This window comes from Bicyclus anynana, chromosome 7 (genome assembly GCF_947172395.1).
Source record: "Bicyclus anynana chromosome 7, ilBicAnyn1.1, whole genome shotgun sequence".
In the NCBI taxonomy this organism is placed as follows: Eukaryota; Metazoa; Arthropoda; class Insecta; order Lepidoptera; family Nymphalidae; genus Bicyclus; species Bicyclus anynana.
Window position 1 is genome coordinate 6,896,030 of NC_069089.1, and position 17,087 is coordinate 6,913,116.

The 17,087-nt window shown below is 34.4% G+C and overlaps 1 protein-coding gene across 1 annotated transcript in view; it reads right to left on the reverse strand.

Moving 5' to 3' along the window:
• LOC112043717 (protein FAM107B) overlaps positions 1–17,087 on the reverse strand; it is a 68,227-nt gene that overhangs the window by 19,621 nt on the left and 31,519 nt on the right. Inside the window, exon 2 of the mRNA XM_024079245.2 lies at positions 8,695–8,893. Within this exon, the coding sequence (XP_023935013.1) occupies positions 8,695–8,893 (199 nt within the window). The remainder of the gene's footprint in view (positions 1–8,694; positions 8,894–17,087) is intronic.

A 17,087-nucleotide genomic window follows, 5' to 3' on the forward strand; every position in this document is an offset into this window, starting at 1 on the left:
AATATGGGATGACTATGAGTAAACAGTTTTTATGTGGTTCATCTCTGACACTTATCATGAATCCAGCTACCTACTCATATCTCCAAACGGTGACGGTAAAAAGATCAGGCTCAGGGGTGACGAAAGCTTAACTAGCTTTTACACGGACATACCAAAAACGCCGATATCTATGTTGACGAGAATTCAACTGAGAATTTGAATCTGAAACGTTGTACATACTCTACCACCGATTCGGAAGTCAAGTTCTGCTGAGAAGAGCCGGCAAGAAACTCAACAATTGCTCTTTTAAAAAATCATACAGAATTAACCAAACGAACACTACTAGATCCAAGACATTCAAATGTTGGATATAGGATTAAAGTATAAGTTAGAACCACAACAAAACTGCAATTTACAGTTGCGTATAAAAGGTTATACAGGTAGGTATTGACCTATTTGTATAAAGGCACATTTGTACAGATATCCGTTCTCTTTCGGAACTTTTATTCTTTGTTGGAAACCTTAATTATAGCAGGTAAAACGTAACGTCTGAGGACAATACAACGTTTCGTATAGACGTAAGTCGAAAGGTTGTAGCGTCACCTGCAGCAAGCCCTAATTACATCTACAATGAATGAGACTTCTGTTAACTGCTGTTCATTTTTACCTTGTTTCGTACAACCCTATTATTACTCGTATTGTTTTATAATTGGTTGGTTTAAAAAATCATCAATACATATAAATAAAATTGAAGTGTCAGTATGTGGTTTCAAAATAACCGTGTATTATCAAGTCAACAAAACACAGACGAGCCTTTTTAAAATCTTTGTTTGTCTGTTTGTTCGGGTTTATCTTTGAAACACCTGTACGGATTTTAATCTGACTTTCACTGGAATATAGAGGAGGCTATAGAGTTACTTTTTACCTCGGAAAAATCAATGGTTCCCGCGGAATTTGTAAATAACTGAATTTCACGTGCACGAAGAGAACGAAGTTTAGGCTGTCCATTAAATTAAATCAGGCATCATCATCTCCTTCGCCTTATCCCACTAAATTAGGGTTGGCACAATAGGTTTGGATCGTGCCGCGAAGCAAGAACCAGCTCATGACTAAAAGCCCCGTATGGGTTCGAAACTAGTCGCGCATACTCCGACCTAATATCACGTGAGTTTTAGCCGTGTTTCATAATCAATTAACACTAGCGATAGTTTAAAATCTAGAATGTCGTCATCTATTAGTAACTCCTATCATACGTAAATTATCATCTATCCCTAAAAAACATGTTTTACAAACTCAAACCATATTTTCTGTTAATTGATTTTGTCGGCCTCTTCGTTAATGTGAATAATGTAGGACATTTACTATTACTTTTAGAATTTATTTGAACTGTTATGTCGTGTGCGTTATACAGTACATACAAGAGTAAAGAATATACAACTTATTGATTAATTATTTTGGATACTGACTCCTCTAACTCACATTGCAACCTACTAGTAATTCTACAAAAATCGTAACAAAATAGCACTCAGTACTTTGTATTTTCTTTCATTGTCAGTTTCAAAAGAATAAAAAACAAACACCTATGACATGCGATGGATGGAAATTCATTCTATTCCCAAAAGGAAAATCAACTTAACAAATTAGATCGATGCCTCTGAGGTATTTATTTTATTAAGGCTTACAAGTTATAGCCTCAAAAGTTATGCAATCGTCAGTCATTTCGTACACGTTAGGTAAAACTTTTTAGCACTTCAGACAAGTGCCAGCCCTCGCATTGTTCAGACGAAACTAATTAGCCGAGTCTCGGCCTCTCAGAAGTCACCCTTACGATTTTCCGTGACCAAAAAGATTTAAGACATTCCGTCTACCTGCTCATCGTGTGAGACGAGTACCTCTTTCTAACGAAATGCGTCTTTTATTACCAACTTTAATTTTTTTTATTTGCATCATGCTTGGAAGTTAAATAAGAAACAGTTCTTGTCGTTCGATGACTCTACGGTATACACGAGTACCTTTGATGACATTAATATGGTAGCATGAAGTTAGTCTGATGATGGATTCGAAAAGCGGCCACAAGTAAAAATTTTTGTACCTACGTATATGTTGTTAACAATTTTATTTTGTGAATATCTCTGAAACAAGTTTTAATTTATCAGAATTACCTGTAGGTACATACTCAAACACTTATGAAACCGGTTTGAATATTCGCGAACAATGAATGTAGGATTTGTTGTATTCTTTTGTCTTTGTTACGCAAATATACTCGTACCTTCTAAGAATTCTGAACATTGATTTAGAATTTGAATTAAAAAAAGCTTAAAACTAACACAATAATGCTAGCCACAAACGGTCAATTATTCTCACGTTTCTGTAGCACCCACGACTATAATTATTCGTGTGTTGGTCACTGCGTATATGACTCGTATAGTATGCCGCGTGGGTACTGCCGTTTGCTTTTCAGAAACGTGAGAATAATTGACCGTTTGTGGTTAGCATAACAAAGTTTTATCTGAACATTTGTGTCTTATTAATAAGCCACAAAAGTGTATTAATTTAAAAAGTACATTGAAGTGTACCTATCTATTATATTAACTTCTCTTAGTGTGGAGTTAAAGTCGTAGTTATTACGAGTACCTACAACATTTGTTGGTCGTGTGAATATTATTATTATTATTAGTTACAGATGTCGACTGCCGTTTATGTCGATACTCGCTTTTGTGACTTCGAATATAGGCGCGCACACCGTCAATGCGGCAGGCGACAGATGTTCAATACCGATGTAAGCAAAGAGACGGTGGACAATTATGCAAAATAAAATTGCCGTTTTAACAAAACACGAGTGCAGCATCTGCTCGGTGGTTATGTAAAGTGGTAAATAGTGAGCAAATGTCCATTTTGGAAGGATGACTTTAAGGAACACTTTTTAGTTATTTATATTCTTTAAAAAAATATTATTAAACTATTGCATAGCTTTTATCGTGGGCTTTGAGGGCGGCGACCAAATCAAGAAATTCCGTAACGAAGATAAACCTAACGCCCAAGTCGTGCATCAAGTAAACACATTTCGACGTTATAATATCGACTCAACTGGACAAGTGGTGTGAACCTATGGGGCAAAACTTATTAAACCAGATTTCGATTCCAGCTCAACGTAAAGACATTTTTTATTATTTTTTATTTATTATTCTTTTATTTTTTTTTTATTTTCTAAAGAAAAAAGAAATACTGCATAAATAAAATAAATAAATATTTATAATTGCGCAAGTTGACATTTCTTTTTTAATTAACCATTTTTCCAACTATAATTGTGTCAAATCGCACTCCTTCTCGAGCGCTCAAAAAGAGTAACCGCGAATTATAATATATTGAGCATATTAATATTTAAACGCGCTCTACAATCGAGGCGTGGCCTCCACACGTATCATAATATGAAAAAGACAGGCTCGATCGACTTTATCCATGGGAAAACCTACACCGAGTCTACATGTACCCACCGTCTCTTAGTCTACAAAGTTTAGCGGCCGCGACCGCGCCAGGATGTCGTGCACCTGTGCGAATCCCAAGAATCCGGATAATGTTTAGCGAAACATTCTAAGAAAATATTGGTAACTAATGATTTTGCATACAAATTACCTTTCGTTCGTAAAAGAAAACGTAGGCTCTCCGATTCACGCACTTAAAATAAATTGAGTTTGGCAGACTTCGTACACGAACCTAAAACCGCCTTTTGTATTGTACTTTACATCAAAATACTGAATAGCTATCTTTTTTTGGTTAAATAAATCTTTGTAGTAGTACATATTTTTTCTGTGGTAGTAGGTAGAAAAGCTCAGATTAATTATTATTATTAAACAATAGGAAATTAGTTTTCATTTTTCATGCTGAGTAGGCAAGTATGAAGATTAGTAGTACCTACTATCAATTTTCACATTATGCTGCACATCGCACTGTTATCTTATCTTAGCATCTAATCAAAGTTTTCATCACAATAGACGGAATAGATAAAATAAAAATGAATATCAGTGCTTCGTAAAATTTTATCTACAGAGTCGAAACACAAAACTCCATTACATGTCGCATCGCAGAATTCTACTATTTCGCACGATGTATCGCAAGGAATTGCGATTTATTTCGTTTATTCCATCAATGTCGCAGTTTCTTCATCATACCTGGAATACTACACCGTTGAGCGGTACTTAATCGTAGCTAGTGGTATAACTAGGGCAATGTCTCGTGGTCATCAACCCATATTCAGCTCACTGCTGAGCTCGAGTCTCCTCTCAGAATGAGAGGGATAAGCAATAGTCCACCCTATGTGGATTGGCAGACTTCACACACGCAGAGAGTTAAGATAATTATCTGGTATTCAGGTTTCCTCACGATGTTTTCCTTCACCGATTGAGACACGTGATATTTAATTTCTTAAAATGCACACAACTGAAAAGTTGGAGGTGCAGGCCCCGGACCGGATTCGAACCCACATTTTCCGGAATCGGAGGCAGAGGTCATACCCACTGCTATCAATTTTCTTAGGCAAATCAGGCAAATATCAGGGCAAAGTCTACCACCACACATTATTGGTTTTACCGCACAAAAACGCATAGATTCGCAATTTGTGTTTCGACCCTAGTCATAATATATACATTGGACTTTTTATTGAGCAAAATGAAATTGGTAGATAGTTATTGATATATTAAATGATTGAATATGCAAAATTAACAATGATTAAACGGAAACATATTCGAAATTACCTAAGTTCTCTGATGACGTTTTGTCTACGAGTAATATGAATATGATTAACTACCTATTATATAATTTATATTCAAATCAGCTGATTGAATACCTAGCTAATATTTCATAACTGCATCATTTATTTGGGTCATACCACACTCAACTTTTAAATTCGTGTTTGCCGATTGAGATTTACTGAGTTCCAACAGTAGATACCTTTAACAGTTACAACTACTATCCGACATGAAATGGTTTTACAAATGGTGGTTTTTGTATGCGATTCAACAAACCCGTGCAGTTACAGTGACGCAGCTCGCAATATCGCTTTTCCAGCAAAATCTGAATGACAATAATAAGCATGCCCTAGTTAAACGCTCGGAAAATGCTAGATCATAGATTGCATAATGTTTTTTTTATACGTGCCCAAGTATAACTTCACAGCACAACATTTTCGTCTTGGAAAAGATATAACACGTTGCCATGTCACCTAGCGATCTCTGAAGAACCTTTTGAGGGAGACACAAAGTGCTTTCAGAAGGGCCTTACAATGGACAAAGATGCTAGCGTCAGACGAAAGGTACACTTTAAAAAGTCTCAAAGCCGAAAAATGGCTAGCTTGCTATAAAAGTATTTGAACAAGCCTACTAGGTGTAAACGAACAATTAATATATAAACATATAAATACTGTCTTTCACAGCTTTAATATTGTCTGGTAGTGTGATTCAACCAATGATTAATTTATATTATAGATGTGTTACGTGCCTACAAAAAGTGATCCGAATTTAGCGACTTTACTGAGCACAATTTTGTGTTTACTTACATTATATTATATTTATTTATATACAGTTTTTACACTTCCTAAACACAGAACTGGACATTGTAGACATTATTTGGGTATAATATTGTGTTTTGTGTGTTAAGTGTTAAATGAAATTAAGACAATTATGCACATTCGTCCGCCACAGTTTTGTTGCGCTAGTGCCCTATCTCTAGTATAAAATATCGCTCGACTCAATCATCATTTCAGAGAATAAACCTCAGTTAAAATATCTTACTCTGTATCATTTAAATACATATACGCAATATTATACTTTATAATATATATATATATATATATATATACGCAATATAATATTTTAATACTTTATTTAAATAGACTTGATCTCAGGGTTACTTTAACTTACTATCAATTAAATAACATAAAAAAAATCAAAATTCTTTTATTTTAATTAGGTTAGTACAAGCACTTTTGAAAGGTCACGTATATTTCAAAATTTAATTTAATCTAATGGCGGTAATAATAGACGAAAACTTAAAATTAAAGTTACGAGGGTCCCAAACGCGCCTTGGTCCGAGAAGAGCCCACAGCAAACTCAGCCAAGGTTTATTAATAATATAATATCTCATACTCACGAGTGTATTTATTATGAAAATTCCAAAATTTTATTGTGATCTATGTTTCTTGAATCGGCATTACCTATTCAATTTAAATTCCACATGAGTTATGCGAATTTATATACGAATACTTAATAGCTATGCCCCGCGGTTTCGGCGCGTAAAATCATTGCGAATATAGCTTATATGTTAAACAGCCTTCGCCAAATTATGCGCTGTCCAGTATTATTAAATTCAGATTCGCACGTTCAACCAAACACACAAACTTTTCAGCTTTAAAATATCAGAAAATATGTAATTAGAAGAGCTAAATGAAAAGCGTTTCGGTTAAGATATTTCTTCTCTGGTTATGTGATACTTATGTGGGTAGGTAGTATTGTTTACGCGTACACCACTGATACGATCGTAGTTTTAAACTTATTTATATGCGGACAGCACCGACTGACATTTTATGTGTATTTTTGATGTTCCCAGCGATGCTGTGACGCAATAAGATCGGTATCAGGAAGATGTGAGATGATGAAACGTGCCGCTTTGTAATAAAAATACTTCTAATCCCGGATCCGACATAACGCCAGCCACACACGGTCAAGTTTAACGTTAAATCTGCAGCGAGCTTTGAAATGTTAGCAGTGAAAAAAAATTTTAAACCATATTTCGGTATGTCTTTTCACTTTCACATCAACAAGCTGAATTTTATCGTCTGTGGCTAGCGTAAGATAACCAATAAAATTATGCCTGGTAGGTATAATTACAAGGTAAGTAACCGAGATTCAAGGTTTTACTAATTTTGCGTGGATGTAAAGAAATATTATGGTAGAGTTGAAATCATAATTACAAAATCAAGAACATAATTTGTTTCGTCTACTAATTTACTATACGCGAAGTATAAATAATAAATAGAGCTATATAAAATTAAAGTAAAGGACGTTCAATAATCAGTTTCTTGGTCACGACATCACGCGTGAACGGCTGGACCGATTTCACTATTTTTTTTATGTGTTTGTTATTGCCAAAAGAAGGTTCTTATATACTTTGTTATAACCATACATGTGGTATGGACATACTTTGTTCCAGAAAATCCACGGAAACTATAACCCACAACTAGGTACTAAGCAAATTAAATTAGTGTCTACCAACTTAAAACTAGAAACAGTAACTGCACCCCCCATGGTGCATCCAATTTCCACACAGGGTCAAACTCTAAATATCTCTGGTAATAGAAGGGCTGGCTCACTTTTAACCGATTTTAAAAGGAGGAGTTTTTCAAGTTGACTGGTATGTTTTTTTTCGAGCAAAGGATCAGCCTGCCTGCAAAAATAAAGCCAGTATTCTTGCCACCATACCACGTGGGCATTATTTGTAAAGATTAGAATTAAAGACCACGTGATTAGAATAAGTTACTTCTTTCTTAATCTGTACTAATATTATAAAGCTGAAGAGTTCGTTTGTTTGTTTGTTTGATTGAACGCGCTAATCTCAGGAACTACAGGTCCGATTCGAAAATTCTTTCAATGTTAGATAGAACATTTATCCTATAGGCTATATATTATCCCTGTATTCCTACGGGAACCATGCGAGTGAAACCGCGCGGCGTCCGCTAGTAAGAAAATAAGGTTGAAATATGTTTATTTAACGTAGCTATAAGTAGAATAGCTCATTAGTTTCCATTCCTTTTAATTAGACCAGCAAGGAAGTAGACGCAACTACATCCACCGGGTATTATTAGTTGATTGCGTTGCACTGACGCTGGTGTTTCAGCTCTATGAGCAACAATATGGATCATTTCTAATTGCGTCAATAATAACATCCACAGGTTAAATAGATTTTGAGTTATTAAGTAGACAAAAGTGGCCTCAAATGGTTCGTGTAAAGATACCTGTCAGCCGTTCTCTTTCGTGCGTCTCAATAATCTAATGATTTTTTTTAAAAGCAACAGTGAGTTTATTGCCGGCTCTTCTCAGTAGATCCTGCCTTCCGAACTGGTGTACTCACTAACTTACAACAGACATACCTGACGTTTCAAAAGTGCTTGTACACTAAGCCTACTTGAACCAAATTATAAGCGAACTGCACTGTGTATCTCAATGTAGAATTACTTCGCATTGGATGTGTAACGCTGCCATAAGACCAGAGAACAGACCCAAGTTTCTTTATAAATTATCTCATAAACAGCCAACAACAACATCTATTGTCTTGTCATTATCCTTGAATTGCAAATAGTTTACTTACACTAAAGCAATGAGTCCCAAATCATAAACTAGCGAACACCTAGTTCAGTTTTTCACAAACTCCACGGAAACCAAATTGCCTGTATGTTGCTCAGTAACTTCTTCTGCATTCCATAAAAAGTCACATTAAGACAGATAAATTCCATGCAGAGGTTGGGCAGGCGGCGCGTGGCGATGAGAATTTTAAGGGTTTAAAGGTAATAGATTGTGTAACTTGCACGATTTTTTAAACATGAGCAAAAGCGTTACCTACAGTTCTATGCGCAGCTTCGTACATATGTTTTCTGTGGCGCAGCAGGGTTTTCTATGTAGAAGATCAGGAATTGAAGGTTTAAGGGTAATAGCTTGTATAACTTACACTTTTTGGTTAAACATGAGCTCTCTATGCAGGTCCATGCGCAGCGGGTTCTCCATGCAGGGGTTGGGCAGGCGGCGCGGCGCGATGAGGCCGTCCGCGCCCTCGCCCTCCGTCACCATCGCCACGGCTGTCGGCCCGCCCTCGGGGACCGGAGGAGCAGCGCCCACGCCGCACTCGCTCACTGTACCCACTGACAACACTGTGGACAAACGAACGATTCAATTAATAAAAAAAAAAACTTGGCGCAGATTTTGACATACAGGACATTCAATAAACTGCACAAAGCGTCCGTCCGTTTATGCAGTTTTATCGTAGCAGTGTGGACAGGGCAATTTAATACATTTGTCTACTATCTCCAATAAAACTTGGCGCAGATTTCGACATATTATGGATGTTCGATGAACTGCACAGACCGTCTATGCAGTTTTTTTTTTTTTTTTTTAATAAATAAATAAATATACTTAAACAATACACATCACTATCTAGCCCCAAAGTAAGCATACAGAGTAGCTTGTGTTATGGGTGCTAAGATAGTTGATATTATAATATTAATATACAATTATATACTACATATAAATACTTATATAATGTATAAATACACACAGACACTGGAAAACACCCATGCTCATCACACAAATATTTTCCAGTTGTGGGAATCGAACCCACGGCCGTGGATTCAGAAGGCAGGGTCACTACCTCCTGCGCCACGCGGCCGTCAAAAGTTTTATCGTAGCAGCGTGGACAGGGCAATTTAATACATTTGTCTACTATCTCCAGTAAAACTTGGCGCAGATTTCGACATATTATGGATGTTCGATGAACTGCACAGACCGTTTGCGCAGTCCGTTTATGCAGTTTTATCGTAGCAGTGTGGACAGGGCAATTTAATACATTTGTCTACTATCTCCAATAAAACTTGGCGCAGATTTCGACATATTATGAATGTTCGATGAACTGCACAAACCGTCTGCGCAGTCGTATATGCAGTTTCATCGTAGCAGTAGCAGACCGGCCAACAATAAATATTGACTAAACGCCTGTGGTTGACAGACTATAGTCAGAGTAAATGTAAAATTTGTAAGTATGAAAGAATACGGGAAAGAGACGATTTTAAATACCGATTGGCAGATACAAAATATCTACATTGGATTAAACAAGTTAATGAAGTAATTCATCGGCACTTTGTCACGCCACCTGCTAACTTTGTATGACATTGGAAAATTCTTTAATACACGACTGCCTTAAATGTAAAACAAACGACTGCGTTATAAAAATCATCTCATGAATCAGCGGTGATATCACCTCGCCCGGGGATGCGCATTGCTTAAATACCGCATTACACCAGCATTTTAAGTACGTTCGTGAAATAATAGCTTAAATGACTTTCATTAGTTACTGTATGATAAAAATACCATATACAGTAGAACCCGTTTAATACGATTTCGCAGGGACCCATCTAATAACGCGTCTTGGACGGGAAAGCGTAATAAACGGGATATGGGTGGGGGGATAGTGAAAAATATAATGACTAATGTACACATACATAGTTATAAAAAATAGTGTATCTGGTGTAAAGACTACCTAATTATACTACTTAAAGTAATCACTTATTCTGGTATGACAAAAATATTTTGATGCATTAGCAATTATGAAATTATCAATTAAATTTTACTTTTGCAGTGCGTCTTCAAAATTTTCTTTTAGAATCGCATCTTGTCAAGGGTCGTTTTCTGTCAGGATCTTTCATTAAGATAGTCTTGTCTTGTCTAGTAAGTATTAGTCTTGTCCTGCAACCTTGTTTAAGGACCTTTATGATGATCTGATCTATGTTGTAATTTATTTGTAGACGTATTATGCGAGAAATCGTTTTAAGCGTGATCGTCTTAAGCGGGTTCTACTGTATATCTATTCCTAAACTATGTAGGTATATTACTTCTTCAACCCTCTAAATATTATTTCTTTCCTTTCGTTCTAATGTCACGTATTGCTTTTCTGCGAGAACTTCTAATCTCTAATTTAATACTAGTTGTCTAAAGCCCGTATTACATGTTTGTAGTACCTAATATAAATAGAAATAAGTTTATTTGATTAAAAAATATGACACAAAAAGTACATACATAAAAAGAAAATGTATATAAAATATGACATTGTGCATCAGTAACATAAATTCTATAATATTAATACTGCTTTGAAACACTGTGTTGCAGATATTATCACCCGTGTCTGAAGATACAATCTTAGACACAAGTACAGACATTTTTTTTTTATTATATAATGGTTAGAGATTATATATATTTCAATAGTTTCCTGAAAACGCAGCCTTGTATAAAGAAGCCGCAGCCAGTTATAAAGAATAATTCTTTATGACTAAACTGCACTAACTATACTATAAAATTAAAATTACATTTACCAAAACAAATAAATAGAAACTGAAGAAACACATTTTAATATGTATTTTTAGGTATTAGTTTTAATTTAATTTTATAGTCGTAGTTATAATGATTTTTCCTTATATTTTATTTTTATAATAAGTTTAGCCTATTTAAGTATTATCTTCGTAAATATACTATAAACAAATAGAAACCAATAAATAAACAATAGCATTTTAATTCAATAATAGAGAATACTTACTTATTCAAATTACTTAATTTAATTATTAATTCAAATTCTATTATTTTATTCAAGGCTGCGTTCCAAATAAAATTGCATCATCAGATATGAGTACATCAGATAACGCCATAATCAAGCGCTATTTATCAAACACAACACGACGGTATAACGTCATAATTTAGAGAAGTTTACCAAATCATTTGTAATCTGAAAGCTGTGTTATAAATCTCCCCGAGCAAAGGATTTCACATATGTGTACGAAATAATTTGCACATCTAATATATGAATCTCGAGATACAAAGAAATGTTTTGAACCTAGAGTAATTAACTATGGAGTTGCATCGCACGCAAATTCACCAACAAAAACTCACAAAAATAGTTAACACCAATAAATATATTTTGTGTCCCTACACTACATACAGTTATTAATATGAGGCGCAATATAAGCGCATGTACGCATGTGTTATTTTTACACAAAATAATATAATTTTGACAAACACATCGTTTAACTTCGAATCTGTATATTCGATTATTTGATCGATGTTTTGCTGTTCCGGCTGAAGAATCTGTTTTTTTAAACATTGTTATATATAATAAGTTGAAAATGAAACGTAACTCAATCTTTAAGTAAAAAGTTGATCTTATAATTTAACAGAGAGGTAACATCTAGCAAATCATGTCCCAATCTAATTCGTCTGAGATTTTGAATCATGAAAGCATTAAAAAGTGAACACGAAACATAAACATTAAATACTCGTACAAGGACAATAGAAAATGCTGATAATAAAACAATGAAAAAAAAAAATGCGCTGTTAGTCCTATTGATACATTTAGAGAAATAACAATTCATTTCGTTAAAATATTGTTCACTTGGAACTGCTTCGCTATCCAGTAATAAATATTATACTCATTGTTCAGATATCGTGCTCCAGATAATTTCAAATATATATTGTAATCCAAACAATCTTTTTATACAGCCTTCCTAGTTGGCAGAAGTTCAACAGAATATGTAGTAATCGACTCCACTTATTATTCAACATACGTTTCGTATTCTTTAGGTATGTATAGGTTGACCCTGTTTTTAACCGACTTCAAAAAAAAGGAGAAGGTTCTCAAGTTGACGTGTATGTTTTTTTAATGTTTGTTACCTCATAACTTCGTCATTTACTAACCTATTTTAAAAACTCTTTTTTTGTTTGAAAGAACTAGAATTAAAGCCGTTTTTGAGAGAACCACGGGAAAGAACTGTCTGAAAATCATAAAACTTTTATGATTTAAACGTCATGAGTTAATGCATCACTGTGTTGGCACCGCCTTCCAAGTGATCAGAAAGTCACGTACGATGTTATTTTTCGCTTTTTAGTTTAGTTTCTGATTTTTAAGTCGGTTCAACTTTTATGATTTTTTTTATTGTTTGCTTAAGATATAACAATGTAAACAAACAAATTATTTAAAAAAAGTATTTGGAAAAATTTACATGTATGCAAACATCAACATTCAATGATAAAAACCGTGATAAGTGTGTTAGTAAAAATGAGTTATAGTTATCACGTCCTCATTGCGTTTCGTAACAAATAATGTAAACATTCTATATGAGTTTAATTTAACCAGAGAACATGTGAAACCTCAAAACCTACTATGCAAACATAGCATATGAAAGTATACATACATTGACAATGTACATTGTACATAATCGTACAGCTGGTGGGAGGCTTCGGCCGTGGCTAGTTACCTACCAGCCAGCTAGACAGCTTTGACTGTGGCTAGTTACTAGCTAGCTACCAAAAAAAACGTACCGCCAAGCGATTTAGCGTTCCGGTATGTGTAGAAACTGAAAGGGATATAGATTTTCATCCTCCATCAGTTAGCCCGCTTCCATCGTAGATTGCATCATCACGTACCATCAGGTGCGATTGTAATGAAGGGCTAATTTGTAAAGAATAAAAAAAAAACACTTTCCTATATTGATGATTTTATATGTGGTCCACACGCATCATTAGGTATGTTTTTCTTGTTCACTAACTATGGGCCTCACAAAGCTTCAGAGTAACTCAGCATTCGATAGAGCGAGCTATGCTCAAAGTATCTCTGATCAAATCATAAAATGCAGAGATCCGCATGAAGAACCAAAGTCAACTCACATAGCTCAGCGAGTCGCAATTTGCGGAACACATAGAGTCGATGGACGTTGGGTTCCTGAGGCGTTAGAACTTCGTACCGCAAAGCATATTCCATTACTAGGTGGACTAACAATAAAATCAAGCCGGTAACAGGAAACCGCTAGTTACAGGCGGCTCAGAAGTCTGTCAGAACCGACTAAGAACTCTGTTTGAAATTCGCTACATAAGGCCTATATCCAGCTGTGGACGTCCATCAGCTGATGTCATGTTGATGATAATGTTCTTCATAATCGTACGTATTGATATAATGAGTAAATAATGTAACTTAATCTGGTTTAATCTTAGCTATTTATTGTCTTGTACATATGTTTTCTGTGCTATTGTCTAATTTCACCACTTTAACAAAAGAGTTCCTATCGAGTCTAAGATTTATTTTTATCTCGTTCTTACGGTAAAAAAAGGATGAAATGATTAATTAAATATATATTTCGTCTACATATCCTCGTGTAAAAAAAATTTGAACTACGAGCAGGTACCACTCGTTGCTCGTTACGCCATGACCGACCCCGTTTCCTCCACTCCGGACAAATGGAAACGCTAAAGTTGCAAACTTTTTGAATACCAGTTGCTAACTGGAATGAAAGTTGATTCGATGAAAATCGTTAGCTAATTGAAAATAAGTGAAATTTCACGATTGAAATGTAATTTTAGTTTTGATTTATTGGCCGATGCCAATTAGTATCCTTCGGTTCTTGGCGGTTAATCAATAGTTGCCTTGACGGCTCATCAATATTAATAGACCGAAGTTAATTATTAAGGTAAATTCAGTAAGATTAAAAGCCATGTCCATTAGGCAGGTTGTCAAATCTTTGGGAATGGGGATGATGACTAAGTTTGGTTATATTGATTATTGATTTTTATGAAAAATTCGGGTGAATAAGGTCAAAACTTATAACATAATTATATACATAAAAACAAATATTATCGGTGTGTTTGTAAACCAAATAAGATCAAAATCTTTTAAGTCAATTAGAAGAAAAATAATACACTTTTAACTTCCTTACATTCAATGTGACATTTTTTATTAAATGAAGTATAATAAACGCGTAAATAACAATAACAAAGATATTTATAATTTTGTTTGAACACCCATACAAATCTAACAATCTCACGAATCGACGACGTCATTCTTTAGTATGCGTGTTTCAGAGATCCTTGGCAGCGTCGTAAATATGACCCTTTAAAGTTCTCTGAAAGTAACAATCGCAGATACCCTGTTACTTCTACGAAATTTCTTTACTATTAGCATCATCATCATCATCATATCAGCCGATGGACGTCCACTACAGGACATAGATCTTTTGTAGGGACTTCCGAACATCACGATCCTAAGCCGCTTGCATCCAGCGAATCCCTGCGACTCGCTTGAAGTCGTCAGTCCACCTGGTAAGCATACTCCTAATTTATATCCAATTTTAAAAACTGTCATCATCCCCATTCTGATCACTTTCCCGACTCTGATCTAATATTATAACTTCTAGCGCAGATTTTTTCCTTACTTGAAAGGAAAAGGGAAATATGTTATTAGGTAAATGACCAGTATAAAGAGAACATTTTTCGTTTTATATTAATTCGTGTATAAAAATTGAGGCTGTGAATTAATTATTTTTAACTAGCAAAATAAACAAAGCAAGTAATTTAACGTGTCATATAAGTCGTTTGTTACTTTCACTAAACTAATAAAGAACGATTCATTAAAGTGTGAAATTACAACTACTTTATGATATTAACACGAGCGGCAAATAGGGTTCACACAATACTATTTTGATACTATTGTTTATTTAATTTATATGATTGAAATCGGTTTTATTTCATCCCTAATAGAAACCTTTAAAGGTGTTTATATTCAAACAGTAGGGCCAATTTTCATTAATTTCTATAAACTTTTACATATTATTTAAATCCATTTCATCCCTTCTGAAAGAATTACATCCCATATCACTGTTACTTGTAATTCTGGCTATAATTTTTAAAAAAAATATTTAATTACAATACGCTACAGAAAGCGGGTTTTCTGAAATAACAAACTTACTTTTTATCAAATTTCTTTCATTACATTATTTTAATGTGATACACCCGCGTACCTACTTTTCGAACGCAAGGGCAAAAAGTCTGAGTGAGCTCACAAGGATTGACGAGTGGTTTTTTTGCTATTGCAAGTAGTATTAATTTTTAAATGTACCTAGGAATATATTTAGGTTAATTTAGAATTTATGTAAGTTACATATTAATAAATAAAATATAGCCCATGTTAAGTACTCGCGAATAACGTAGCTTTCCATTGGCTAAAGAATTTTTTAAAGTCGTAATCGTTTAGGTTTTGGAACCTATTTGCTACAAACATACAAAAAAATCTTTCTTTTTTATAATATTAGTATAAATTAATAATAATATAGACAGCAACCCTGTCTGTAAGTATATCGCGATAGGAAACACACGCCGCCGCGCCGGCTCGGACATTGTGTGCCAGAATAATCGGAAGTGTGTGACAAATGTGATAAGTTGGTACGTTTGGACGTACGTTTGTTACTTTGTTTGTACACACGATCATATTTATTTACCTACTATGCACCCTTCCCGGAGGAACTCATAATAACTAGCAGTAGAGAACATAGAGCAGAGGGAAGTGGAATAGGGATGATGATAGTTTTTTAAAATGTACATAAATTAGGAGTATGCTAATAGTAAAGGATTTTGTAAAACAAATTCAGTCAGATTTGGGCGCTGCCACGGATCCCTGAAAAACGCTCCATACAAAATGGTACGATTTAATGACGTCGTAGGTCATAATGATCGTTACATTTGTATGGGCGTTCGAACAAAATTATTAATATCTTTGTTATTAGTGCGTTTATGTTTATGGCTCATTTATTGAAAAATTACACATTTAATGTAAGGAAGCTAAAACTGTATAAATTTTCATCTAATTACGATAAAAGATTTTTAATAGATTTGGAAATTTTATAATCTTATTTATTTTGAAAATATCCAGACAACCTTTGCTTTTTTATAAATTAGTTAACATTGACCTTATTTACCCGAATGTATCATAAAAATACATATTTTTAAACCTAGTCATCATCCCCATTAATGATTAATGTCTCATGTTTCCAAAACTCTTTTTTCCTCTCTAGACTCTGTGAAATTTACCTTTTTTTTTTTGTCAAGGATGTTATTATAAGTATTTCCAACCGACGAAATAAGGAGAGAAGATTATCAATTCGACGTGTATATTTTTTTATGTATGAACACGCGTAACTTTTTACTGAGTGGTTCGATTTTTGTATATTTTTTTATGTTATAGCACAGGTAAAAAAGTATTTATGTAATTCAGTAGACTAGTAAATATATTCTACATCCTAGAATACCTAGTTGTCTACTATCTACTGAATAAATTTTTAATCTTTGCACTCTCATATTATTACTCTATTCTATGTACTATACAACTGAGTTTGTACTATTCAAACAGTATTCAATGTATGCCCACATATTTATCTCAGCGTAAGCTGGGACGTTATAAGGATTGCCCTTGAAAGGATATTTGTAGAGCTATAATACAAACATAGGGCGTATTGAACCAGACTTCGGCGAAGGTCGTCTAGT